Below are 27,640 nucleotides of genomic sequence, written 5' to 3' on the forward strand. Positions count from 1 at the left end.
GTTAGTCCCGCGTAGGGCTCTACTTCTGATTGTTGTAAGACCTTACAACAAGCCAGAGGCTGAGAAAATAGAGGTCTAAGCATAGTCCAGAGAAAACACTGGTAGAAATCCCAGTATCGGGAGTTTGGTTTTTCATCAGTTTGGTGCTCCTTCACATCGCTGATGAATGGACTCTTACCCTTGTCTTTTATATCTCCATCTGGCTAGTGGATACTTGGTGAGTCTTTCAAGACCTGCTGGTAGCCAAGGCCTTTCAGCAGCCAAATGCAGCTGGATATTCTCCCCTCCCCCTCACTTATACCAAGCCAAAAAAACAATTATTTTGGGTGAGGGGGAGGAACACCCCTCTCACACTTCCCCCGAGTGCATTTTTGTTCCAGATCTCATCCATGTTGCAAACTCAAGCTGTCAACGTTAGTATCTTGTTCAGCTTTAGTCATGACTTAGCTAGAATTAACTTTCATGAGAGTTTGTGTTTAAGTAATGATACTTGATGGACCCATTCCCAGAGTTCAGTTTTGAGGTAGGAAACAATCTTTTTTTGTGTATGCCTCCAATTTAAATTCATGTAGCTATGCCTAATAGTACTAGTGCTCAGTTGTGTGGAAAATACTAGCTGAGGAAGCTAGGCCAGACCTGACTACTGGACATTGCATTCAGTTTTCCAAGTTCAAGTAGGCAAGTACGTCTCAACAGTGCTGTGGGGGATAGGTGTAAAGGGTTGGCTCTAGAGTGCTATGCCACAAACTCTGTTTATAGATCCCTGGTGGAATAGGCTGTAACACTAACTTAAACAGGTGTTCTCTGCAATACTCATCTTTGATATAGGACCAGAACTATTTAGCTTTGACTCTATCAAGGCCCAGAAAATATGCACAGTTATAGGAGTTGAGGAAATCTGAGACTCGTATTGTAGGATCTGCCTGACTTCTAAAGTTTGCACATCTGCTGCTGATGGAATGAAGACAATATCATGTTTCCTGTGAAATTCAGTTAATCTTGGGACTGTAAGTAGAAAGGTTTTTAAGATAATTCTGTTGCTATGAAAGCTAAGAGGAGAAAGAGCCTTGTGGTAATTATCCATTAAGCTTATTTCTGTAAGAGCCGATGGAGGTACTGATGCAGGGTGCTCAAAATGCAGTGTAGCACCTTCAAGGGAAAATGAGGTTCCAGGCAGGAACGTTGACAGTTCCCCATTGCTTTGAAAGACTTTTTTTTTCAGCACTATAAACTCTGAGTACTCCCCTTTTTTATTTAAGCGGCCATGAGACACGTGTTCACAATGCTTGGAAGCAGAAATTTCTTATTTTCATAGACTGGAGTGCATGTGTTTTTAGAACTGGATGACAATAGACAGCTCTTGCCAAGAATCAGATGATTGGTCACTATCATGCCACTGGAGTCTTTAGGCTTTGTGGTAAACTACTGAATGTCTTACTATGCCACAAAATCATTGGAATGCATAGGAGCTCTACTCAGAGGTGTCCCTGTCTGAGAGCAGGGTCCAGGATACTGTAGACCTGCCAGAAATGACTTGTTAGAACCAGCAGATGTTGGCTATGATTCTGCTATCGGCAGCATCATTTGTTTATACCTAATGATTTGTCCCCACAAGAGACAGCCGTCACTGGATCCTGAGGTACCTGTGAAAGCAACTCATGCAAGTACCTGCTGCATTGCATCCTGGTGATGGGAGACCTCTACCTTCTGGACTTGATTGAGATTATTATTGGACTGTCAGTTGGATCTGGACTTCCACTTTCCTTCAGCTCAAATTGGAATGACCGCAATGTGCATTATTATGGTTTGACTAAACCCAGTCAAGAAAGCCTCACACCCGTGATGCTTGCTTTCTCTGTGAATTATAGCTACACACAAATCATCTGGAGATTAGGGCAAGCCAGAGCCTATAGGGACCTGGTATTCTACCAGGTGTCACTTAGTGGGAGGGAAATAGGATCATGCCTGTGTTCAGAAGCCCTGTTGGTGTGGCGTAGTGAGCAGTCTTCCAACACACTTCTAGTGGGAAAGGAAAAGCAAATTAGTGTCAACCCGCAAATGATCCCTGGAACGATTCTTTTAAACAAATCCAAGTAGTACCTGCTGCCCATCCTGAACACGTTAACTGTAGGGACGGGCAGCAAGACTTTTCTAGCTGTTCACAACCACCACACCAGGGGCATGTGGTGCTAAATGAGTCAGGTCCTAAATCACTTAGGGCTGTATCAAAGCACACTGGGAACTAGTGGAACATAAAGTGAGTACTAATGTCTGTGGTTATGTCAACACAGCACACTAAGGCCAGGTCTGTGTGACCCACACCTGCACATTCAGTGTTTCCAAGTCCATGCTTGAGCAGCCACACTGCAGTGGAAACCTGACCCTCTCAACCATGCTGGCTCATCCATACAGCAGTACGCAGACCTGAGTCAGAAATTCAGCGTCTGTGGCCATATATTATCATATATGAGGATTCCTAGTGCCCTTGCCTGCTGAAGCTGCTCTGGGGCTTGTTTCATAGTGGGCTGTGGGAGAACTTGTCTGTCTGTCCCACGGGAATTGAATGACAGTGTTTTGGGTGGCTTTGGCCTGCCTGCACATTCGGACGAGCCAATTTGTATCCCCACGCTCTCAGCAGCCAGAGCCAACATGGATCCTGCCCCAGTGGAAGAACTTCTCTGCCTAATGCTCTCAGTCTTAACTTGGAAAACAGGTGGAGCACCTGCAAGATGCTGGTGGACATTTTGGCCTTTTCTGAGCTGCCAAAGACACCTCTCAAAGGGGCATACTAATGTCCCAGCTGTGACCCAGCTGATGCTGCTCATGCCTGTTGCTTTAGCTGCAGATTCCACCTGCGTTGACTGGCGCTTCTGGAGCAGGGCCACGAGCACAGACTACTGGGATCACACAGTGACACGTTGGGATGACTATCAGTGGATCCAGTACTTCTGAAGGAAGAAGCAGATGTTCCTGGGGATTTGTGATCAGTTAGCCCCTATCCTCCAGTCACCCGCTTGAGGGAGGCCCTCCTGGTCCAGAAGTGGGTAACTTTAGCAATCTGGAAGCTGGCTACCCCAGACTGCTACAGGTCTGCGGCTAACCAGTTTGAAGTTGGCAAATAAACTGTGGGAATTGTGACAGAGGTTTGTGAAGCGATCAGGACTATGTACCCAAAGGTGGTGGACATGACAAATGTTCCTGAAATATTCGCAGGCTTTGATTGAATGGGCTTTCCAAACTGCACTGGGGCCATCGATCGGATCTGTGCATATAGATTGCCTTCCACAAGAAGCACGAGTACATAAACCACAAGTGTACAACTCCGTCATTAGGCAGGCGACCACAGGCAGGTTCATGGACACTAACGTGGGATGCACTGGCAGGGGGCATGATACCAGGGTGCTGGGGATTGGGACTTTACCTTCATGGACAAACTTGGACATTGTTGCCACCAAATGACATGGAACACTGACCCCACTGTTACTCTAGGGGACACTGCTTACCCACTGTTGCCATAGCTTATGAATCCATACCATGATTTCAGAGGACCTGACAAAAGAAGAGTAAGCTGCAGACCCAGTGACTGTAGAATGGTGGTGGAATATGCATTTGAAATCCATTGGTGCTGCCTTCAAAACCGTTTGGATCTCAGTTGTAGTCAGTACAGTCTGCATTATTATGGCTTGCTGTATTTTACACACTGTCTGCATGGAGAAGGGATCTTTTTGCCAGGAGTGGACTCAAGACACTGCCATATTTCTGCATAAGGGCACATAACCAGACAGTGCACCTGTGCTGACTGCTGCTGGATCCACATGCACAATAGAAATAAGGGATGCCTCGTGTGACCACATAATGGATTTGCACATTGGAGTTTTGAATAAGCCCTTGCATATTGAGATGAATATTTAAAGGAGATAATCTCCAACTTTTTAACTAGATCTTCAATTGTAGTGCTCAAGGATAAATGTTAAGGTGGATTTTCAAGGAGCAACAAAAGTTTGTGCCCTCTCCCCTTTTCTCGAGAATCTTAAAGATGTGTTTTCTGTTTGGACTTTTTATACAGTATTGGGAATACTTAGACTTGACTTTCTTCACTTGCAGGGAATCTGAATGAAAGTTTGAGGTTGACCTGAGTTGTAGCACTCTTAGCACCCTGTGATGGAGAAGGCCAATTTTGGTGCTTTCAGGGCTAAGTTGGGATTTGCTGCTATTGTCTGTGTATGTATAATGTGAAACTGTGACAAAGATATGGTGGCCTTTATTCTCTGCTAGGCCAGGAAGAATTGTCAGCTCAAAAAAGAGAAGCTATTTCTAAATCCTTGACTTTGAGAAGACCATCTTCTTAATGCTTCATTCAAGACACTTAATTTCAAGTGCGGCAAAATCACGTCTGCATTGTGCATGCCCATCTCAGTATATTTTAGGATAAGTGCATAAATTATACTTACCTACTACTTCATGTTCTCTTAAAATGGCTTCTAGCTCTGTATGTTAGCTTATTATTAACAAGCAGTGTTAAAAGTGCAAACTTCCCAATGTACGTAGTAATTAAAATCAGTGTCGTGTTGGAATTGGAAAGAAGCAGTTCATAAATTTCAACAATCTTTTTCAGTATACGTCTGTGAAACACTAGGTAATAAGTTAGTACAGTTTGGTAACCAAAACTGTCAGAGTGTCAATCTTCTGTCATTGGAAATGTAGTAGTGTTCTAAAAATAAGTTTTGTCCTCCTTTAACATAGAAATTAACATAAAAATTGAATTTTTATTTAAGTGAGAAGTAGCAAAGATCCTTGTTTGTGACAGAAGCTGCATTTCCAAAGGTCTTAGAGAGGGTTTCAGAATATTATTGCTGAAAAGATAATTTTGGAATGCCAGACTCTACAATTGAAAGAAAGTTGAGGTGCTAAGATACAGATGCTACTCTGCAGTGTATTACATATAGAGCTCATAAAAATAGACAGTTTTCTGTGTCAGAGAACTTGTGCCATTGGGGACAAGATCCATATGAAATGGAGAATATAATTCTGATAACTGGCCCAAGACAACTTGTAATACCTGCAAAGTCATCTTTCATAGCAATATGATAATGCCTTGACCCATGCATCATCAAATTAGCCATGGAAAAAGTATATGTGCCATGTTGGTTCCAGGGTATTAGAGAGACAAGGTGGGTGGGGTAATATCCTTTATTGGACTAACTTCTTTTAGAGAGAGAGAAGCTTTTGAGCTACAGAGCTCTTCTTCAGATCTGGCAAAAGTATGTGATCTGTAATTGCATTATCTGAATTCAGAAAAGTGTTTATTTTTAGCTTGATTCACTAATTGTCTTTTGAAATATTAATTTCTAGATAAGAGTTTGGAGGAGGATGCCCTGGTAGACTCTGATGCCCTGGTTAACTCAGAAGATGAAGCAGATTTGAAGACACCTTGCCCTATACAAATTGTTCTTGCACATGAAGATGACCATAACTTTGAACTTGATGAAGAGGCACTGGAGAACATTTTGCTTCAGGAACACATAAAAGATCTCAATATAGTAGTTGTATCTGTAGCAGGGGCTTTCCGCAAAGGGAAATCATTTCTACTGGACTTCATGCTTAGATATATGTACAACAAGGTGAGTAGTTGAAGGCTGTTCCTTCAGGAATAAATAAGATACCGCCTAATTTGCTAGCTCTTTGCTTTGGTGACCTTGTTTATATACCATACTCACTTTTTTTAAATAAAAACAACCCTGCCCTTCTGACTCCAGAAATATTGACATGGTGTCAAGTTGGTGGAGGCCTTACACTCATCATGATATTTCTCTGTAATGTGATAACATTTGAATACAGCCTCCAGTCAATTTGAGTATTTCAGGGAATAGTCTGGGCATCAATAACCAGAGGAAAAATGGAGCACGGCCATCAGATTAGCACAGCTGCAAGCACCTCTGCAATTGTCTCAAAGACTTGGTGGTTGATGCCTGTTAATTCCTTGCAGCATAACAATGCCTCTATCTCATCTCTGCTGTGGACACCCTGAATCACTTCTCTCCCAGACAGAGAGAATAATGGCAGTGGATGTAGGGGAGGGGAATAGGGTATCCTGATATGGGAAGAATAGGGGGTGCACACAGACCTCTGCCATGTGAGGGAGGAAGAAGGAAAAAGGGCACACACCATTTCAGGTCCTGAGATACAAGGGGGATGGCCCACAGGGAGCTTATGGGGAGGAATGGAGAATGCATGGAGCCCCAGCTGGGTGTGGCGAGCACAGCTGACAGAAGCTATGATGTGTGTGTGATGCACTAGTAATACTGGTCTTCAGTTCTAAAGTGTGTTCAGATATTCTTTGTAAGTATCTTGGTTTCCTACAGTAGCTAGGTTAACTTCTTGTTGGTGTCACGGCAGAAATTGGCATGGAGGAAGGATTTGAGACAGGGTAGTGGCTTCTAGATGAGTTTTTGGGGAGAATACTCTATGTATAAGGTGCGGCATGGAAGAAGACAGATTTGTGGAGCAGGTGGACTAAGTGACTATAGCCTCGAATGCCTATCAAACCATGTCCAAAGAGCTGTCTGATAGCATTTTACTTCTATTGACTGGCAGGTCTCCTCCTTTTAAGATCGTATCTAGCACTTGCTCCCCCACTCACTCACCTCCTTCATACAAGGCACTTGAAAAATCTTACCAGACACCTGTTAGTTAGAGGACTAGGTGAAGATGAGGGACTACACCCAAGTGAGAAATCTAGTTCTCTGCCAGTTGCTGCTTGGAGTGTTTTTCCTATCAGACAGCTGTCCCTGGACTCAAGCATTGCTAAATTTTTCTAAAACCACAAGCCCAGGTGGATTGTAAAACAAGCCCAAACCATCCCCTTCCTTTGAGAGCCAACTGTAAGCATTGAGGATATATTCTCCCTGCCTCCCCCAACATACCCCGTTCTCCCCCCCCACACATACACTTTGCCAAACCAGATGATCAGAGGGTGCCACACTGCCCCCTGGAAGCCTGCCTGCCATGCCAACTTTCCAAGTACCATGCCACCCTCCCATGTCGATGGCCTGGCCACGGCCCCAGGCTCAGCTGGACAGATGCTGGTGCTGCTGTCAGGCAAAAAACGCAGTGACTATGGGTGTTTTAGGCTGGAGGACTTGGCCATAGAGTGGGGTAACTCCAAGTGCCAGCGAGGCACACAGGGTGTCTGTGGTGGGTGGCTGGCTCAGGCCCTGAATTCTATCTGGGGGATGGAGGTGCAGGAGGGGTCCAGTCCAGTGTTCCTCTGAGTCCTCTCCGTCTGCTGTCTTCCAGTCCTGACTTTCCACAGAGGCTGGAGTTGCTGCATGGAGGGCGGCATGATGGTGGTGGTGTGGTCCTTGGATCGGATTTTGGACCCTGCCCAATGCTCTTTAAAATAAATACACAAAACCCACTGGCCAGTAGGTCTCAGATGAAGTGATGTGACATCTTGGATACTGTGAGGGTGGTGGGATGGGGACTCTGCAAACAAATCTTTTAGTGTCAGATGGGGTTCTCAACCTTCTCAGTGAATAGTCCCAATACTGCCGCTGCTGCTCACAGCTCTTCTGAACAACAGTGTGAAACTCATGAGTCTTGACAATGCTGCTGACGCCCAAAGTTATCGAAATACAGCAGTAAAACTGACCGTCCTGTTAATTTCACTCATCTCTTTGCCTGGCCCGAGAGGAAGGAAGTCAAAATCCCCAGCCCTTGTGCGTGAAGTTGGGGAAATACCCCAGAGCAGAGGTTGCTAACCCCTTTTCACTTGGGAAGGGGAATGAAGATCCTCTCCCCACAGCTGCTGGAGTCCCCTCACTGCCTTTACTCTGATAGGAGTTGTGAGAGAGACATTGAGGATGTGGTAGTGCAGATGTGGGCCAGCATGCTATATGGCTTTTCCTTTGACTTTGCAAAGCAGTACTATTCCAGGAAAAAGTAAAATTTGTGTTAGATGTTGAGTGATTGTTGCTCACATACTGTCTACATAGACACTGTTTTAGGGCATCCTTCCAAAATGAATACCAGCATTGGCAATTTTAACTAGCAAATATCTGTCTGGTAGAAGCATGTTGCTATACTAATTCCTTCTGCTAAAATAGCAGGAAGTATGGCTTAACTATAGCTTTGAATCAAATGGACTGTCTCATCTCCCGGCCTTTTAATTCATGGCAAAACACTTTTCATAGAATGACCAGGGATCAGAACAATATTTCAGAGTTTAAAAAACCATGATTGCATAATACTTGTAATTCTTGCCGGTTTGCTGTTTCAACCCTGGCCTTTAAAAATAAGATAAATGGCTTCAATTAATTCAGAGATTGAATTAAGTAAGGGGAAGAGTGGCAAAGCTTCAACTGCAGTTAAGAGCAATTAAATGTTTTCTAGATTTTTCAGTTACAGAAAACAAACTTATAATCTACATATTGGCACTTATATAAACTAACACCAGTGCACATGTATTCTGGTATCTTTCATCTGCTCACTGAACAGTGACCTTGAACAGCCATCTCCCATGGATAGTAGACACAATATGTAATACAAAATTAACTGCCATGCTGGGGGCCTCAAAGGCATTCTGCTGTTCGCTCATCAATCCTTGGTAGTGAGAACCAGGGTAAATTGTTGCCTTTTAAAAAAGTAATCTAAGGGTGAAATGCTGACCCTACGAAAGTTGATGAGGTGTTTTGACATTGACTTCAAGGGAACCAGATTTCATCCTAAATCTTGACACTCAATCCTAGGCCACTTCAAATTGCTGCTGTCAAAACTATTTGTTGCTTTAAAATAATGGCTGTGCTGATTAATCAGCATTTTGGAGAGGAGAGCAAGATATTGTCACAGTTTACAGCCTTACTAAGAGTTGGGTGAAATACACTCTAAATTTACAAGAGGGTTAAGCTTTTCCATACCCGTGACCTCATTATCTTGTATTAATCACTATGGCCAATAGCGCCATGTAAGTAAAACTATGTGGGTTTGGTTTGGGTCTTTTCCTTTGTGTTTAGATCTAATATGGAGGCTTTCCACCCCATTTGTCTTGTTTGTTCTGTAGGGATCAGACCAAAACTGTATCTGGACTTTAAAAAGGGTTGGATAACTATGATCCCTCCTATACACCCTTGTACAACTAATTAAATGGGGGTGGGAGATGGTGTTTACATTCCTCTGAAAAACGGATGGTTGGATGCGGTATACTGGAGTAGCCAGATAGTTTGATCTGGCATGGCAAACCCTCAAGATGTATCCAATTCTAGACAATTGGTACACATTACATCTGTGAAATGGTCTGCACCTACTTTACCATGTTAGTGCGAGAGTCCAGTCTCACAAGTAAGACTGGTCACTATTTGGATGAAGGCTCTGAAGGAATACACATCTGCTGCCAAAAGAGGCATTGGTGACACTCTTGCCTCAGACAGTACTGACCTAAAGCCCTATTATACTTTTTGTAACTTGAAAGCCTGTTCTAAGAAACCAGAGAAGTATATGGAAGTGTGCTAAAATACCATCCTACAAGTGATCCTCTTGCTGTTGAGTAAGTTTGTGCCTTTCTCTTAACAGAATTCCTCATGTTGGATAGGTGGGAACAACGAGCCATTGACTGGATTTACATGGAGAGGTGGATGTGAAAGAGAAACAACTGGCATTCAGATTTGGAGCGAAGTGTTCATAATTGACAAGTCTGATGGGACAAAGGTAAATATTTCTATGCTAAATGGACTCATTCTTTATAACCTCAAACTTTTGTTGCCTTCATGAATTTGGTTATAATGTTTGTTTTTTAAGTGGTCAGTTACTCCAGTCACCCTCTCTTTGTATTAATGCTAATAGTTTCTAAGAATAAAATTTCTATTTATTTATGAGATGGAGTGGGGTACAGGAGGGGAGGAGAAGGAGAAATTTTACCCTTGCTCCAAAGCCTTTTGCCAGAATCAAATCCTCTTAAAATATATATTTGGTGCCGTGTTGCTGCTCAGATACTTTGTGGCTATAGTGGAAGGCTTTCTAGACGTGACTGCTATTGACAGTACTGTATAGCCAAATGCTTAGGCAAGGGAAGTATTCTGCAGAAAAAGCTAGTGAATTCTGCAAAAATGAAACGCTGCCGTAGTCTGCATTTAGGCTCCAGTGGAATGTACACATGGCCACAAAATACCTGGAGGCCAGGCTTTAAGTGTACATGGAAGTTGTTGATCCTTCTCTGTACGGTTCTGGATGTGAAGTTCTTCTTGAGATCTAAGTTTTATGTATAACCTCTTCACAGCAAAGCAAAGGGTTCACAAGTTGCATTGTATAGTGAAATATGCAGTGACTGCTGAAAACAAGGATTAAATCCTCTTAAGCCTGTCTCCCAGAGCTCTTGACTGATATTTTTCATAGGCATGGCATTGCTAGAGCCCAAAGGGAAAGTTGGCAGCGTCATTGGCTGGATAATGTTACAAGTTTTAAGTAGATGGTGGCCTTAGTGAATGTTGGAAAGAACCTTGCATCCTGAGTTGTATAGAGTTGCCTCTGTAACTTCCATGACTTAAGTCAGGGCTAGCTGACTGATTCTGTGATTGCAGAATGGTCAAAGTGTGGGATCTTGTCTCTAGCAGTTTGTGTAATGTTACCCATTTGTTCTTTTTTTTTTTTAATAACGGAAAGAAAAGGAAATCTGAATCTATTTCAAAGATCTAGGAGATCAGACAGTAGAAGTGTCTTGGAGTCAGGACTACTTCACTGTTCCATCACTTAATTGTCAATTTACTCAGTAGGAAACAGCTAGTTTTCCTTCAGAAAATGTTTAACTGCTTCATATCTTGATGTAAGCGTTATCACACATCTAGTGTTCATGAAAGGTGCTGGATTGCTAGCCCCGGAAACTGAAGGCCTCTGGTGTGTCACAGTCAGCTGTAAGAGTCGGCTTTGCTACAGTGCCCTGTCAGAGTGCCTCACTGGTCATGGCTGAGGAGACTTCGGGGGAGAGGCTAACTCTGTGTCTGTGTGGCATTCTGCAGAATGCCAGTGAGGGTGTCACTCTTTGGTAGTGGTTTGAGTTGTGGACAACTGTCCACTGGGAGCTGAAGTAAGACTGTCAGTTCAGTTTTAGTGAGTCATCAGAGGGGCAACAACTTCCGCTACCTGGGCTGGATCTGACCCAGCAGCCTAGAGGTGAAACCATAATGTCTTGGTTAATTATTGCTGCTTTTTAAAAATCTTTAGGTGGCTGTACTACTTATGGATACCCAAGGTGCCTTTGATAGCCAATCCACTATCAAAGACTGTGCGACGGTATTTGCTCTGAGCACCATGACGAGTTCTGTCCAGGTGAGAATAGCTGTGCTGATAAATGGCAGCTTTTAAACCTCTTTGGCTTAGAAGACATCTTTAAAATGTGACTATAGATATATTTTAAAAAGAATAGGCAGACCTTTTAAATTACCACAGCTCATTTAGAGCTCACTTGCAGCTGAATCTCTCTTTGGATTTGAGATTACCCAACACTACCCCCGTTACAGGTCCCTAGTCCTGTTGCGCTGCAGATTCTACTAGGGGATTCCCAAATTGATTAAAAAAATATATAACAGTGACACCTCCACAAAGATGCATGGCAAAAATTGCTAAATAGCCCATCTTTTACAAAGGGGGGGCTGACCAGCACAATAACCTCTTAAATGCACTATTGCTGCTACAGTACAGTTTTTGACAAACTTCTTGTATGTCTCGAATACTATTTTGAGGCTGTTCTAAGTTTTCAAAAATGACCGTTTTTTTTAAGGAGTATAAAATTGGACACTCATTCATTTGTAACTCTTGAAAATGTAGGCCTCTGTATATGTCTGTTAAGAAATACATACATATAGAGAATCCCCCCTCTCAAAGGTATCTTCTGAATCTATCGATTAAATTTTAACAGTCATGAGGGGAGAAAACACACTATCATTTTTATTACCCACTTTTAACATTTAAGAATAGAAAAAATGAGTTCTTGTAGCTATGTTTAAAGAGACACGGTCAACTTGAAATCTAGTCCACTTTTAAAAAATGAGATACTATGTCTGCCCTGGAGTCCCCCTGTCACCTTGTATGCCTTTACAGTCTTGTCTGTTTTTAACTGGCGTTTCCCTTCATTGTTGCTGTCCAAAAGACCCATACAAACAAGAATCTGTGCATTTGATATTTTGTGCATAGTCAGTTTCACTAAGTAAACTGTTTTGGGGGCGGGAATGATACTTTTCCCTTTCTGTTGAGGTAATCTTGCTTGTTACAAATAACAATAGTATACCACAAACTTTCAGAAGATTGTTTTGTGGGTTTCACTTTTTTAATTAAAGGTAAATTTCAGAGTATTCTAACAACCTTGAAATACTATGCTGACCTTTCACGATGTCAGGCATTTAGTACATTATCTTATCCTTTTCTCCTGACCCCTGGCTTGTATGACTTCAAATCTAGCCATAGATCACTAACAATGCTTTGAGTTATGCCTCAGCATTCGGTATTGGCACTGTCTCATCAATCCTGGGGCCTCAGGAGAGGTAATGATTTATTGGCCATGTTGGCGAAGTTCTGTGTCATTTGAGATATTTAAAAGCAAAGGAACAGAAAACTTTGCAAAATCAGGCAATATATAGAAGAGAACTATCCAACTCTGTGGGCCACCACCAGTGGGGTTCTGTCTGATGCATCATTACCATAATAGCATGTGCTGGGGCATCACCTATCCCTGCCCCAAGTAATCTGAGTTGGGGATAGAGAGGAAGGTGAGGTGAGTTTCGAGCTGCTAATGCTAAATGTTTGCCCCTCTTACTACACTAGGGGGGAGTGTTCAGCAAATTAAAAAAAAAAATTGCATCTCATTCGCTCTTGAAAGAACTCTTACTAGCTAGGATTTGGAAACTAATCACCCCGAACAGCAGTTAGGTCCAAAGTAGTTGGTATGCCCAGGCGGTGCGTTTGAAAATGCAGTATTTGATACCACTTTGCCTAAATAGTGACGGTTGGTTTTTTAGACCTCAGCAGAGCTGGTGTGAATACTCAAGTTCGCCCCTATAGACTAAATCTATGTTACGAAAACATAAAGAATAAACATTTCTCCCGCTAAAAGTCTTTGAACTGCAATATCTCTTACAGGTTTACAACTTGTCCCAGAACATTCAAGAAGATGATCTCCAACATTTGCAGGTAAATATAAACTGAGTTTACTTAATATGGTTTTTATTGAAGTGCTGTCCTCTTAGAATTTTTCTGTTCCCTATTTTGCTTGATTTTGCGATTTGAAACTTTAGGAACCCTATTTAAGGGATTGTAAACCACTTTTGGATCAGGTTAGATCTATTTTTTTTCAACTGGTTGTAAGCACAATCTTTTTAAAAACAACTAAGGTACTGGTAAAGCAAAGGCAGTTAGCATGATGGGGTGTGAAAGTATTTCTGTCTTCCTGGGAGGGAGCTCCCTGGCTAAGAGGCACGTCTGCCCAGCGATGCTGCTAAGCAGAGGGTCTGCCAAACCAAACAATAGGGGACTGATGGATTTGATTCATTTTAGTTAAATTCCAGCAGGAGTCAGAATTGGCTCAGAGAGGCACTGCCAATTTGGGACACTATTAGGCATAGCTGTGTCTGATTAAGGTTTGGAACTTTCGGCCTAGCTTGCACTTGACATTTGTACTGGTGTAATTGTGTGATTGCTTTGTTTTACTGATATAGTTCTACCAGTACAAGCCCTCGTGTGGATGCAGTTCTAATAGTATAACTGCATTTACACCAGTATAAGTGTATTCACATTATGGGGGGTTGTATTGCTTTAACTACACCAAGCTCGTTAAAGCGGCACACCTTTTTAGCGTGGGCAAGACCGCAGAAAGACAAGAAGATGTCCAAGAGATGGAAACATTGTCCTGTTTGTAACCTGCGTTTTCTTCTTTCTAAGTCACGTGAGGCGAGAGTGGCCAGAGGTTGCTGGGTTTTGGTTTTGTGCATGGAACATGAGCCTGGTCTCTTTCAAATAAATTTGATGTCCCGGAGAGACTGGCTTTTGTGTTAGCCAAACCTCTGTCTCCCATCTCCAGCTGCTCAGACCATGGCCTCTGCCACAGCTTGAAACTGCTTAACACGTCACCTGATACCAGGCTCCCCGACACATTCAGCTTCGCAAAAGGTGACAGCTGCCAACAGTAGGAGCCAACTTATAATTAGACATTTTTCAAATGCATTTCACAGCTAATACATAAGTGCTTCTTACTGTTTGAACTTTCAGAGTGCAAGCTGAGCAAAAGAACTGGGCAGTTTCTTAGAGATTAAAGGGAAACTCTGATTTCCCAGGTGGTCTTGGTACTTTGATTGGATTCCAGTTGTCAACCTTGGGGTTGACTTGAGTGGGGTGGGAACTTCCTCTAATAGTTGAGGGTGAGATTCATGATTGGGGAGGGGAAACTGCCTGATGGGTGAAGTTGGGAAAGGGGGATAGGAGACCCATGCAATCACAGGTTGGAGGAAGTAGTTTGGGGTTGATAGGGTATGAGCAGTGTCTCCTCCCACAGCTCTTCTATCCTGTGGACTTGAGGTGGGGGTGGGAAGATGCTTGTATTGGGGAAATGGAATCTGTGGCTTGTCCTAGGTCCTTGTTTGGATACTTGGCAGCACCAGCTGTGTCCTTCTAATGTCCACTTTATGGGCCCTATCCCCTTCCAGAGTGACGTGGTGGCTGGAATAGGCCCCGGGTATCCATGTTTATGTTAGATACTGCTAGCGTTTACAGCCCAATCAACGCCACCTTATGATCAATGGAAGTAGACTGGGGCCTCCCAAATGTGGTTTCATTTCTGTCTTTGAGAGGCTCCAGAGGCTAGTTTTGTATAACGGCTCTTGCGTTGGGTTCCACAGGGTGCCATTTCTTTTCCCTGCTCCTCCCACATGTACATGGGTCCACTAGAAGGGCTAGTAAGGAGACATAAGGCTACTGTGTATCTTCCCTGTATTGATGACATCCAGCTGTCCCTTACTTGCACTGAACCAAGCTGGCTGAAAGCTCAAGCCATATAAGATGGGTGGTGTTGGTAGGATGGTGGAAGCAGCCAGAGGAGAAGATGAAATTAAGGGTGTGTGCTATTTGTTACTAGAGTTTGAGGTCTAATACCTTGTTGCTGCTGGTGGATCACGTAGCAGCAGTGAGTAGGATGGTTCTCTTCCATCTGCACCTGGCCAGGAGACTGCAGTCATTGTCTTGAATGCACACTTTGCTACCGCAATCTAAGACTTTGTCGTCTCATTTAGACTACTGCACTACCCGGGGCTACACCTTAAATCAATTCTGTAACTGAAGCTTGTGCAAAAGGCAGTGGCTTGTTTATTGAGGAGTTCCTTGCTGTGGTATAATACCAGTGTTCAAGGATCTGCTTTAGCTGCCTGTCAGTATGTTGACTCTGGAGGTTGAGATATCTCTGTCATTGGAAATTGTTAAGAGCAGGTTAGGCAAACACCTATCAGGGATGATCTAGATAATAGTTAGTCCTGCCTTGAGTGCAGAGGACTGGACTAGAAGACCTCTCGAGGTCCATTCAAGTCCTGTGATTCTAAGTGAGAGACCATATCTCTGCCCAGCTGTGATGAAGTGTGCAAACTGGATCCTTTTCTTTTCCCCTTTCCCTAAGCTAAAATAGAAATGTGGTGATCTTCAGGGCTTGCTGCATCTGTTTCCCATGCTTTTGAGAAGGGAGGGAGGAGTTGAGGGCTTGGAAGGGTATCTGGTGGGTAGGGATCATTGGCTGGAGTGAGAGTTAGTCTGTTCTTTCTGATTTGGGGAAGCTGCTGCAATTCTAAATTGGCTTTTATTTGTAAGAGATGTCAGACACCTAAAGCCTCTGACGAGCAGTGTTTTGTAGAAACCCAAATCAGTGTGCAGCGTTTTGGAGGGGCAGCCCTTGGGGGAGTTGGGAGCATGCTATGTCAGATGATGACTGCCCAAGGAGGCCTGGATGGAAAGGTTGGGCAGGGGTACTCCTTTAGCTTAGGAAACCACAGGGTGGGAAGGTAACAGCTGTGCGAGACCAGGTGATCTGGATAATGAAGCTGGAAACCTGGTGGGGTGGGGGGGCTTTTCAGAGACCATAGTGGGGACTATGAGAACTATAGGAAGGTGGAGAGGAAATCTTCATGAAGAGGAGTGTATTGTACCGGTATGACTTGCAGACTTCCTTGAGAGGCCAGGGAAAGGATACTCCTCTCTCAGTGCAATTTGTTGAGCATTGGTATTCTCGCCCTCCAGGTGCCGAGGGTTAACTTCAGGGCTATTCTTAATATTCAGTTAAAAATTGGAAGCCATTAATTTTCCCATTGATAAGAGGAAGCATTTGGCAACACAGGTTATTTTTGTAATCTGTATATGGCATTATTCTTAACAGTTTCATTTAATAGTTGTTTACAGAGTATGGAAGACTTGCTATGGAAGAAATTTACCAAAAGCCATTTCAGGTAATACATACTCTAAACTCCAATCTTTTTACATAATTACGTAGTGCAGAGGCTCTCAAACTTCATTGCACTGCAACCTGCTTCTGACAACAAAAATTACTACACAACCCCAGGAGGGGGGACTGAATCCTGAGCCTGCTTGAACCCTGCCGCTCTGGGTGTGCAGGCCAAAGCCCGAGCCCCACCGCTCTGGGCAGGAGGGGTCAAAGCTGAAGCCCAAGGGCTTCAGCCCCAGGCAAGGGGCCTGTAACCTGAGTCCTGCCCGCCCAGGGCTTCAGCCCCAGGCAGTGGAGCTCAGGCTTCAGCTTTGGCCCCAGGCCCCAGCAAGTCTAAGCCGGCCCTGGCGACCCCATTAAAACAGGGTTGTGACCCACTTTGGGGTCCTGACCCACAGTTTGAGAACCGCTGACCTAGTTTTTCAACACCTGTTCATATGGGTAGGAAATTAGTTAACTTACATTATGGAGAGAGATTAGCTGGGCTGAAGCTAGTCATCTCTTTGTATAGGTCTGGGTGAGGTGTTTGTGAAAAAGCAAACCATGGTAATCTGCCCGATGAAATTTCATGTAAGTGAACTTAGGCTAGCATAGAATCTTTCTGGAAAGGCTGAAGGAAATCTGACAAGGAGTTTAAGATACGAAGTATTTTTAATTTTTTTTATAGCTTTTCAGCCCTCCTAAGGTTGTGATGGGTTTTTATGTTTAACTCTATTTCCAAAACAGCTTGCACTAAATCCTTCAAATGGTCTTACTCTCCTTGGAGTATTGGCAGTATAGATCCCCGCTCTTCAGGGTTGTGCACTAGTCACCAATGTTGAAGTCCTCTGGAAAGCAGTTTAGGACTCTCACATGTGTTCACAAGTTCCTTCTTCCTCTGTAGGTGCCGTCAGATAGTTCATGCTATATTTTAAAAGTCTAAACGGACTGTGTTGTCAACAATATTATATTGTCTGGCAATCCTGTTTTGTGCCTTATTCTGGAGCAGTGACCTTTGATGAGACACAAAGCCGGGGTTTAAGCACAGTGGCTCTTTTAATAGCAAATTGTAGAATGAATGGCTGTTCTGGCTCTGGTGCTTTGGGAACATGCGCTTCATATTTGCTCACTCCAGGCAGCCTTAACACCAAGGGACTGTGAACATCCTGATCTCAGGGTTCCCTTGCAGTTTCTCTCTGCCTGTTAATTTGGTGTCTCCCAAATCCTTTTTGTTCCCTGTGTGGTTCTTCTACCAGGTCCTGGCTTTTACTTAGGAACTAAATAAGCAAGATACTGTAAGTGTACATAGCTAGTGCCATCCAGCTAGCTCCCCTCTTGATAGGGGAGTGATGTCATAAGATCTGTTTCATGTCTCCAGTTGATGGAAGGGGGGGGTCACACTCCTATATCTGGGCTGGCAAGGGACAGAAAAACTAGAGTAATAGGTGAGAGTGTCCTTTTCGCTATCAAAGGTCACAAGTACATGCTAGCTTGAAGGTGCTCCTTCAACTGTACTTCCTCACAACACACAGAGGAATAACAAGTGTCTTGTATTCAGATTATTCAGGTTTGGGGCTATAGTTTGTTGAATTACCAGCAGCAAATGTAGGATTCTTGATTCTCTGTCATTTTCTGCTGCTATAAGGAATATTAAATTAACTATTCATTATTATTGTGCTCTTCTGTATAGACACTAATGTTCTTAATTAGAGATTGGAGCTATCCTTATGAACACTCGTATGGCTTGGAAGGAGGAAAAAAATTTCTAGAAAAGCGATTGCAGGTAAGTTACGGCTTACAGAACTCACACTGGCTCCTTAGTTCAGGTGCTGTTCTGTGTTGGAGATAGCTACACATGGTTGGCTAAATATTTTCTCCTTGCTATTTTCTCATAATAGAAATATTTAAATATATGACATCAAGTGATTGTCTTTGTACGATCTATAAAAAATGTAGAAGTTCAGAAAAAATCTATTCATAAACTTCCTGCCATTAAACTCAATTATAAATTATAAATCTCGCAGTCAGCTCCACAGAGCCATCTAGAATTCTTACTTTGCTTTGTTCAGGTAAAGCACAACCAGCATGAAGAGCTACAGAACGTAAGGAAGCATATTCGCTCGTGTTTCAGCAACCTTGGCTGTTTCCTGTTGCCCCACCCTGGTCTTAAAGTTGCGACTAATCCAAATTTTGATGGGCGGTTGAATGGTAGGAAACATTCCATTGTGTTAATTGCTTTGGATATGTACCACTAACATTGTTTTGTTGTAGCACAGAACTTGCCTTAAATCTAGGTTTTACTGAAGAGTTTGGGGTTAAAAGGTAAAACTTAGAAGTGTGCATTGGCATGTTCTCTTTTTGGGTTGTTAAACATATGGAGGAATTGATTTTTTTTTTTCCTGGTTGTGTGTTGCTTTTTAAGTTTTCGGGTAGATGTTGGCTGTAACCTTGCAGATTTAACATTATCCAAGATGGGCAGGTGTGGGATTCTGCAGTGTCTAAAATCAAAGGATTTACAAGCAGAATCCCAGGAATTCCACTCACATTTTGGTGGGTGAGGAGCTGCTAATGTGCCAAAGGGTGGTGTAGAAAAAAAATTCTTGAGTCTTGGGGAGTTCCCACCAATCGTGTGCTGGGAGCAGAGACCTGAGAGGTTATATTGTGAATGGTCTTCAAATAATTTATTCTAGTTACTCCAGTACTATATAAATGAAGGAAAAAACCCTACTCTGGCAATTGGAAACTATTGTAAAATTTCTTTAAGTCCTAAATATTTCTTCTGGAAAAGCAAATTAGTATAAGCATTGTTTTTTTAAAGGGATTTGTTGTCAGTGTATTTTTCTAGAGAAGAAACTCATTATTACTTGAAATTGAGATGTACCACCTTTTTCTCTGACTGATTCAATTTCCATCAGACATTGATGATGATTTCAAGAGAGAGCTGCGGGATCTGGTTCCATTACTACTTGCTCCTGAAAACTTGGTAGAGAAAGAGATCAGTGGATCCAAGGTGACTTGTAGAGATCTAGTAGAATATTTTAAGGTAGGCAAACGCTTGTACTAATTTTTTCATGCCTTACAAAAATTATCCTAATTTTAGAATGTCTTTCCAAAGAAGAGGAGATAGTATCTAGGTTGCCACTTGCTGATGAGCTTTAGGTAGTTGTGAATTTAATTTCAGCACTTCGACTGAAACTGGTATGCATGGTTTTACACCAGACCAGCTCTAAGGGCGATCGATCCACTGGGGGTCGATTTAGCTAATCTAATGAAGACCCGCTAAATCGATCACCAATCGCTCACCTGTTGATTCAGATACTCCACCAGAACAAGAAGCATAAGGTAAGTCGATGGGAGAGTTTTCTCCTGTCGACACAGCGCAGTGTAGACACCACAAAAGTTTGACCTAAGCTATGTCAACACTGGCTATGTTATTCACATAGCTGGAGTTGTGTAACTTGGGTCGACTGAGCCCCATAGGGTAGACCTGCCCTAAGTGAGCTGCTGTTTTGGCTGTGCCTTTAGATAGGGGTAGGACCAAAAGGCAAATCTTAAATATTTTTCTTGAATAGAGATGATCACTTCTAGTATCCTTAAACTGAGTTTGAGTGAGACAACTTAGAGCAAAGTGCCAATCTTGGTCCTGATATAACTTTAAATATGGGTATTGTGTGTAGTTACACCTGTAATTAAGCATGTGTCTAAGTACGTCCATTTGAAGAGCTGTTTTCCTAAGCTCATAACTTAGTCAAATTTTTGGGCTGAAATTGTCCATGTTCTCTCTCAACCTGAGAGAACTCTGCTTTGAAACATTAGAATAAAGATGGCATAGCTGTTTGTAATGGCTTGTGTAGGGCGCACACACTTGCTGCTGTTTAACCAAAACAAAACACTTCTGCCACCTTTTGAAGGCCTGTGGTGTCTCAGGGGTTACAGCAGAAACTTGAGAATAAGCAGTGTGTAGTTCCTAAGTTTCCAGTGTGCCTTCTGGTGCTCTGGTGAAAAATCTGTTGTGACCCGGGGAGAATTGCAAGGGTTTAAAAACTTGTATCATGCAGGCACACTGCTGTTGTCAGAGAAGAAAAGGGTTGTTTTTCCTAACCTCACAATGTTGTGTTGGCTCCACTTGTGCATGTGTGGATAAATTCTGAAGAACTTCATTTGTAATATGAGGGGGTGTGCAAAGTAGGATCTGTGAGGGCATATAGGGCATCTGCAGCAACTCTTCCTTTCTGTTCTGCACATTCTGCACACCCAGCAATGTTCGATTGCTACCTAGCAAATAGTTCTTCATGGTCAAACTTCTTTTTAAAACAAAATCCCCTTGGAAATTCCAGATCAAAATCTACATTAAAAGAATGTGACGGTTTCAAAGTGAAGCACTTGAGTCAGGAAATACCAAAGTTAAGGCAGCGCTGACAACCAGAACTCTGGCCCAGGTGAGCCAGTGTAGTGGGACAGCCTTTAATTACATGGTTGCATGCACATTTTTTTCTCCATAGGACATCTGCCTCACTTAGTTCAGGGATTGGATGTTTAGTGAATGTGGAAGGGACCACACCTGAAAAGTGAGGATAAAATATATCAATATTTAAGAACAGCTGCCTGATTCGCGTTGCACTGTCCAGCCTGTGCAATGAATGACATGGGGTGCTGTGAGAAGACTAATATGTGGTCATGCAAATAAAGACTCACAACATATAGGCACTAGGGAGCAGAACTAAGATTGGGAGGGCAGCCTCAAGTCAGGAAATAGTGAAGTTGAGAGCTTTTCTTTGCTCTTCTCCTGGTTTAGTTCATGTTGGCCGTGATTCAGAAGAGTTCCATGCAGAATGGCCACTTCCATGTCTCATAACATAGAACTCTGGGTGCTTGGGGGCCCTCTTCCTTGACTTACGTTCTGAAAGTGGAAGTCCCACCCCCAGCGTAGAGGTCTATACATCAGCATCAGGGACCAGGACTAACAGCAGGGGAAGGAGAAATCCCCTCTCTCTCCGTCCCCCACTCCTAGAGATGGATAACTCTGAGGGAGAGGGGTACAGGAGGAACAACAGAAGAGTTCAGTGTGCTAGCTAGTGCAACTGGCCCAAAGCAGTGAACTCCCTGCTGCTGACCAGAGCCCCAGTTTCCCATTAATCTGACCCAGAAGGCCTAAGTTCCTTCTCCAGCTCACTGCATACAGGGCATTGCTCCCCGCCGACCTCTGAGGAGTGTGCAGATTGGACACAGTACGTTGTCCTCTTCCTTTCCTCCTAGCTACAGACAAAGGACAACTGAAGCTCTTGGGTAGGGGTGGGGAGCTGAGGACCAGCTTGATTGTAATCAGCCTACTTAGCTTCCCCAGCACATCCTGCCACCCCAACAGTCCCTCCCATGTCCCAGGGTGGGTAGTTTCTTCACCTTCCTCCAGATTATCTCTTATGTCCCCATCCCTGAAGGAATAAGTGTTCCTCCACCCCCAACTTGTTCACTGTCTGGGGATGGAATGTAACTTTCTGCTGCTCCAGATTCTGGGGAGGACGTGTAAATTGTAAACGTGTCAGTGAGAAGAACTTTCAAATGAAGCAAGTAGAAAGCATTTTTAGTACCATGATAGACATAGAGCTCTAATCTTGGTAAAAGCACAGATTAATTGCCATGTGTCGCTACAGTATTGCTTTGAGTCACTCAGTATGGAGATTAGTAGGGACAGCATTTATTGTAAGGGGTTTGCAGTGTAAAGGGATTAAAGCATTGGGATATGTGTAAATGTCAGTTGTAGATTATTTTACTCCTACACATAGAGATTTGCTTAATTGAATATTTAGGATTAACCTGAAGGACTGATTTGGACCCTGGCTGTCTTCCCATCATAAATGCTCAGGTCAAAAAAGAATCAATAAAACAAAATTTAATTAATTGTTTTGTTTTTCAGGCTTACATTAAAATCTATCAGGGAGAGGCGCTACCTCATCCTAAATCAATGCTCCAGGTATTTCCTTATCCTTTTAAATATAAGCAGAGTGAAGAAACAAAAATAAAATTCTTTGCAATCATTAAGGGATGTATTTCTTCAAGAGACTGAAGATTGTGAATGAAGTGTTAGCACCCATGGAGCTACGTTTCTTCAAGAAGGGCCGAGGCAGTTACCCACTTTGGGGGCTTGTGTGGGTTCAGAATCACCTGAAGTGGTAGCCACTGGGGTTCTGATGTATATTAGCATATCCACTCCTTCAAAACCTTGCCATGTTATCTATTTTGACTCCGGTTCCAGTATTGTTTTTATAAGCTTAGTGTCTAGTGCTAATAGATAGGAGCACTTAGTCAGTTAGATGTCTGCACCATTACATGGTGATTTTCACTCTGTGAGTCTGTGTCAGATAAGGTAACTGTACATATTCCCCTCCGTGGCTGATTCAGGGAGGAAGATCAGATTTAGGCTGAGCTTTGTGCAGTCCAGTCATGCCTTGCTCAAGTGTACAATGCTCACGTTGTTTGGGGTTTAGGACTTGCAACAAGGAGGTGCTTAGTTTGTGCTGGCTTTACCTCTTGGGTCTTGAGGGATAGATGGCTGAAAGCCCCTTTAATGAAAGAAGCCGGAGGAGTTCTTTGGTTTAGAATCTGAAATTGTTCTGAGTACCTCCCCTTCAAGGAACCATCTCCTTCTTGGACTTGTCTAAGGGTTCAGAAAGCCACTTCCAATGCTCCCTCAGATCCAAAGACAAGGGATGGACTCCAGTGGATTGCCACTTCCCTTCCTCCTTCCCCCTGTGACTTTGAGGGGGAGGAGGGGGAACTACATTCTTTCCTGTAACATTAATTAGACTGGTTGGCTCTGCCATGGAAACATGCATGGCCCAAAAAGACACTGCTTACTAGAAATTTTGAGCCCGGAACCGCAGGCCTATGACCTGACAGAGATAATACACTCAGGGGAGAGGGGGAAACTGCATTTTATATAGCAATGGATTTTTTTTCTGACCACTTTCTAATATGTTAATTTGGATATCCTTGTCCAGTTGGTAACCATCAAAATAGTCTCTTCCATACCTGTCTTATGATAGAAAGATCACGTACAGGCATATGGATGTATAATTATGTAGCTTTTCTAGAGTGCCAGGGCTGAAATCTTGGCTTCTAGTGAGCTATTTTAATCTATTTTACAGCAGATCCTTTATTTGTTCAGATGGAAGGTTTTCTTCGGGTCTGAAGTTAATGAGTAAACATTCAAAATGAAATGGTACAAAACTGGTTAAAGGTGTTGGTGCTTCAGAATGTATAACTAATATTACTGGCAAGTCAGATACAACCATGTACAGTGCTTGATCGATATCTGTATGCTTTCATTTTCCCAAGGCAACAGCTGAAGCCAATAATCTTGCTGCAGTAGCAGGAGCAAAAGACACCTACAACAAAGGCATGGAGCAGGTATGTTGATTACAAAATTAAAGCGACGGTATGTGTAGTAAGGCCTCTGTTGTAGAGTTGTGCACAATGTGGTGTTAAATGGTTACACGGTTAACATGCTAATGGACAAACTGGCTGAGCATCAGGACTCCATGTGTGAAGATCACACATGCAAGAAAAGTCACAAGATCACTCATGAGGGAGGGAGAAGGAAATTGATGGTGAGGTAGGGGGGTGGGATTGAGATGGATTTTCTACATGTGGAACACCACATACTAAATGACTTAAGAATTCTTTTAGTAGCAGCTGATTAAAAAGATACGAAGCAGCTAGTAGAATGAACAGATGCGTTTGGTGGTAGCATCACTGTGCAGGGTTCACACTAAAAAAAATCACCAAAACCCAAACAATTTTTTTGTTGTTACACTATTGATTTCTGATCATTTTCTATAAGACTATAGAGCAATAGCTACTGTTAGCCATAAAATGTGAAGATTAAAAGGTTCTTAAATATTCAGTATTTGCAAAATCCAAAACGTTTCTTCCAAATAGCTACGTGTGGCTAACAGTTTCATTCACCGTGTGCTACTTCAAACTCCATTGTGAAGGTGCCCTTTTATAGTGAACAAACTAGCATGGCCCAGTGTGATCGTCAGACCATGAAGTTGGGCAATAGTTTAAAGCCACTTATCACAGAACCATTGACACCACATGGGAAATTCTGAAATACGATTGTATGTGTGTGTTATAGATATCAGGGGGTATTTCACTTACTGTGGAGCATGTTCCCATGAAAATAGCATCAATTTAAGATTTCATCTGCTCCTGTAGCTACTGTAAATTAGTGCCATGACCACCTCTTGACTACTGTGTGCAGTACTGGCCACCACACCACAAAAAGGATATGGCATAAGGATACAAGAATGGCCAGACTGGGTCAGACCAGTGGTCCATCTAGCCCAGTCTCCTGTCTACCGACAGTGGCCAATGCCAGGTGCCCCAGAGGGAATGAACAGAACAGGGCAGTTATTGAGTGATCCATCCCGTCGCCCATTCCCAGCTTCTGGCAAACAGAGGCTAGGGACACCATCCCTGCCCATCTTGGCTAATAGCCATTGATGGACCTGTCCTCCATGAATTTAGCTAGTTCTTTTTTAACCCTGTTATAGTCTTGGCCTTCACAACATCTTCTGGCAGGGAGTTCCAGAGGTTGACTGTGCATTGTGTGAAGAAATACTTCCTTATGTTTGTTTTAAATCTGCTCCTATTAATTTCATTTGGTGTCCCCTAGTTCTTGTGTTATGAGGAGTACATAACACTTCCTTGTTTACTGTCTTCACACCAGTCATGATTTTATAGACCTCTATCATATCCCCCCTTAGTCGTCTCTTTTCCAAGCTGAAAAGTCACAATCTTATTTCTCTCCCCTCATACGGAAGCTGTTTCATACCCCGAAGCATTTTTGTTGCCCTTTTCTGAACCTTTTCCAATTCCAATCATCTTTTTTGAGATGGGGCGACCACATCTGCACACAGTATTCAAGATATGGGCGTACCATGGATTTATATAAAGGTGATATGATATTTTCTGTCTTATTCTCTATCCCTTTCTTAATGAGTCCCAACATTGCAGATCAGGAGAGCTTGGAGATGGGTGACAGGAGTGATCAAGGGCCTGGAAAAACTGTCATATGAGGAGAGAAGAGATTGGGATCGTTTGCCTTAGAAAGGAGACTAGAGGGGAATGAGTCTATAAAATAATGAGTGGTACCCAGAAGGAGATCAGGAATTTTAGTTCTCCCCATCTCACGACCCCAGAACAAGGGGATGTCATCCAATCAAACTAAAAGGTGGCAAATTCAAAACAGAAATCCTTTTTCACACAGTTTGTAATTGGACTGTGGAGCTCACAGCCAGAGAGAGTCATCAAGGCTAAGAACTTAACATGATCCAAAAAGATTGGGTACGTGTGGTTATCAATCATTAGCTATAACAATTCTAGATGATAAAACCTTTGGAAGGGATACTAAACCTCATCTTCAGGATTTAAGCCTGTCTTTTCTCTATTAGAGATCAGGATGATGCCTAATGTGGGCAGATTACCCCACATCTACCCACTGCAGGATTCTTACACCTTCCTCTGAAGCGTCTTGTGCTAGACTCTGTCAGACAGGATTCTGGACCAGGTAGACTCCGGGTTTGATCCAGCCTGGCAATCCCTATGTAATAAAATGGAGTAGGAGTATTCCCACTTTGTGAAGACCTTTGAGGTTTTCAGATGAATTGTTATAAAAGTGCTGAATTATTTCCCACCTGAAGTCATGACTGGCCAGGGAGATGATTGCAGTATTGGAGGATTTAGACTTCCGGTAAGGAATAAACAGGAACAGATGTTTTCTTACAGATCCTGTTTTCATAGGAACTTCCCAAGTGATGTATCTTATGTAATAAGTGTGGCTAAACAAAACAAGTCCTTATAAAACATCTTCTGGATAACTTTGAACATTTTCTGTACCAAGTCTTGATGTGACAGATGGGTCTGAAACTTTTGACGCTAAGAACAAAGTAGAAATAATTGTTTTGGTCTTTATCTTGATTAACACTAGTTTTAATCAAGTCTTTATTGTCAGTATTACCATAGCTCCTAGGAGCCCAAGTCATGGGCCAGAACCCCATTACGCTGGGCACTGTGTAAATAATGAAGAAAGACAGTCCCTGTCCAAAGCGTTTACAATCTAAGTATGATGAGGAAGAACAGGTGGATACAGACAAGGAAACAATGAGGCCACGTGGGTCACCTTGATGAGCAATGGTCTCACTACAGTTAAGCTGCTGGTGTGCACATGGGAGGAAGCATGAAGGGATTTGTTTGAGAATTTTAACTAGTGGTTGATGGATGCTGACATCATGGGCCAATCGAAGGGGAGTCAGTCTGTTGATAGTGAATGAGAGAGGTCATGAACTGCCTTGGCAGTGAAGACAAGCAGCTTATGTTTGAGGTGACAGAGAAAGGGGAGCCCGTGGAGGGATGCAAAGAGGGGAGAGATGGTCAGAACAATGGGCTTGAAAATGGTCTTTGCAGCAGCATTTTGAGTGGATGTAAATGGAGCTAGATTACATTTGTCAAGCCAGAAAGAAGGACGTTGTAGTAATTGAGATGACTTGAGACTGGACAAGAGTCCTAGCTATGTGGATGGATAAGAGAGGCCCTAGCTTAGGGATGTTATGCAGAAAGAATCTTCATGACTTAGACACAGCCTGGATGTGAGGATCTAGAGTGGTCTGGTGATGCCCAGATTATGGGCCTGAGTGACTGAAAGGATGATGGTGGTGGTCACGGTGTTTGAGAAGGTGAGGAAGGAGACGAGTTCTGTTTTAGCTGTGACTAGCTTGTGCTGACAGCTAGACAACCATGAGATATTAGAAACAGACCAAGATTTTAGTATGGACAGAAGAAGACGGGTCTGGAGTAGAGAGAGAGATCTGAGAGTCAAGAGCAGAGTTGAATTTGTATTTGTGAATGAGATCACCCAGAGAGAAGGTGCAGAGGGAGAAGAGAAGGGGACCACGGCTGGAGCTCTCTGGAATCTCCCCAGAGAGCTGGATGGGGGGATGAGGAGGATCCTCGAAAGGTCGCACTGAAGGAACAATTAGAGAGGTAGGAGAAGAACCAGGGGAGGATAGTTACAGAAGCCAAAGGAGGACAAGACTTCAAGAAGAGGAAAGTGGTTAGTGGTGCTGAAGGCAGCTGATGGGTCAAGGGAATGAGGATAGAGTACTGGTTCTGAGCTTTGGCATGGAAAAGGTCATCTTGCTCTTC

The 27,640-nt window shown here is 43.0% G+C and overlaps 1 protein-coding gene across 3 annotated transcripts in view; it reads left to right on the forward strand.

Moving 5' to 3' along the window:
- ATL2 (atlastin GTPase 2) overlaps positions 1-27,640 on the forward strand; it is a 56,373-nt gene that overhangs the window by 20,618 nt on the left and 8,115 nt on the right. For 2 of the 3 annotated variants that reach the window (XM_039531194.1, XM_039531193.1), the window contains exons 2-11: positions 5,353-5,621; positions 9,568-9,702; positions 11,212-11,316; positions 13,123-13,173; positions 16,404-16,460; positions 18,126-18,218; positions 18,505-18,643; positions 19,351-19,478; positions 22,350-22,406; positions 23,771-23,842. In XM_039531194.1, the coding sequence (XP_039387128.1) occupies positions 5,353-5,621; positions 9,568-9,702; positions 11,212-11,316; positions 13,123-13,173; positions 16,404-16,460; positions 18,126-18,218; positions 18,505-18,643; positions 19,351-19,478; positions 22,350-22,406; positions 23,771-23,842 (1,106 nt within the window). The remainder of the gene's footprint in view (positions 1-5,352; positions 5,622-9,567; positions 9,703-11,211; positions 11,317-13,122; positions 13,174-16,403; positions 16,461-18,125; positions 18,219-18,504; positions 18,644-19,350; positions 19,479-22,349; positions 22,407-23,770; positions 23,843-27,640) is intronic. The other variant, XM_039531195.1, reaches the window with a different exon arrangement.

Source organism: Mauremys reevesii, linkage group 3, assembly GCF_016161935.1.
Source record: "Mauremys reevesii isolate NIE-2019 linkage group 3, ASM1616193v1, whole genome shotgun sequence".
Taxonomy (NCBI): domain Eukaryota; kingdom Metazoa; phylum Chordata; order Testudines; family Geoemydidae; genus Mauremys; species Mauremys reevesii.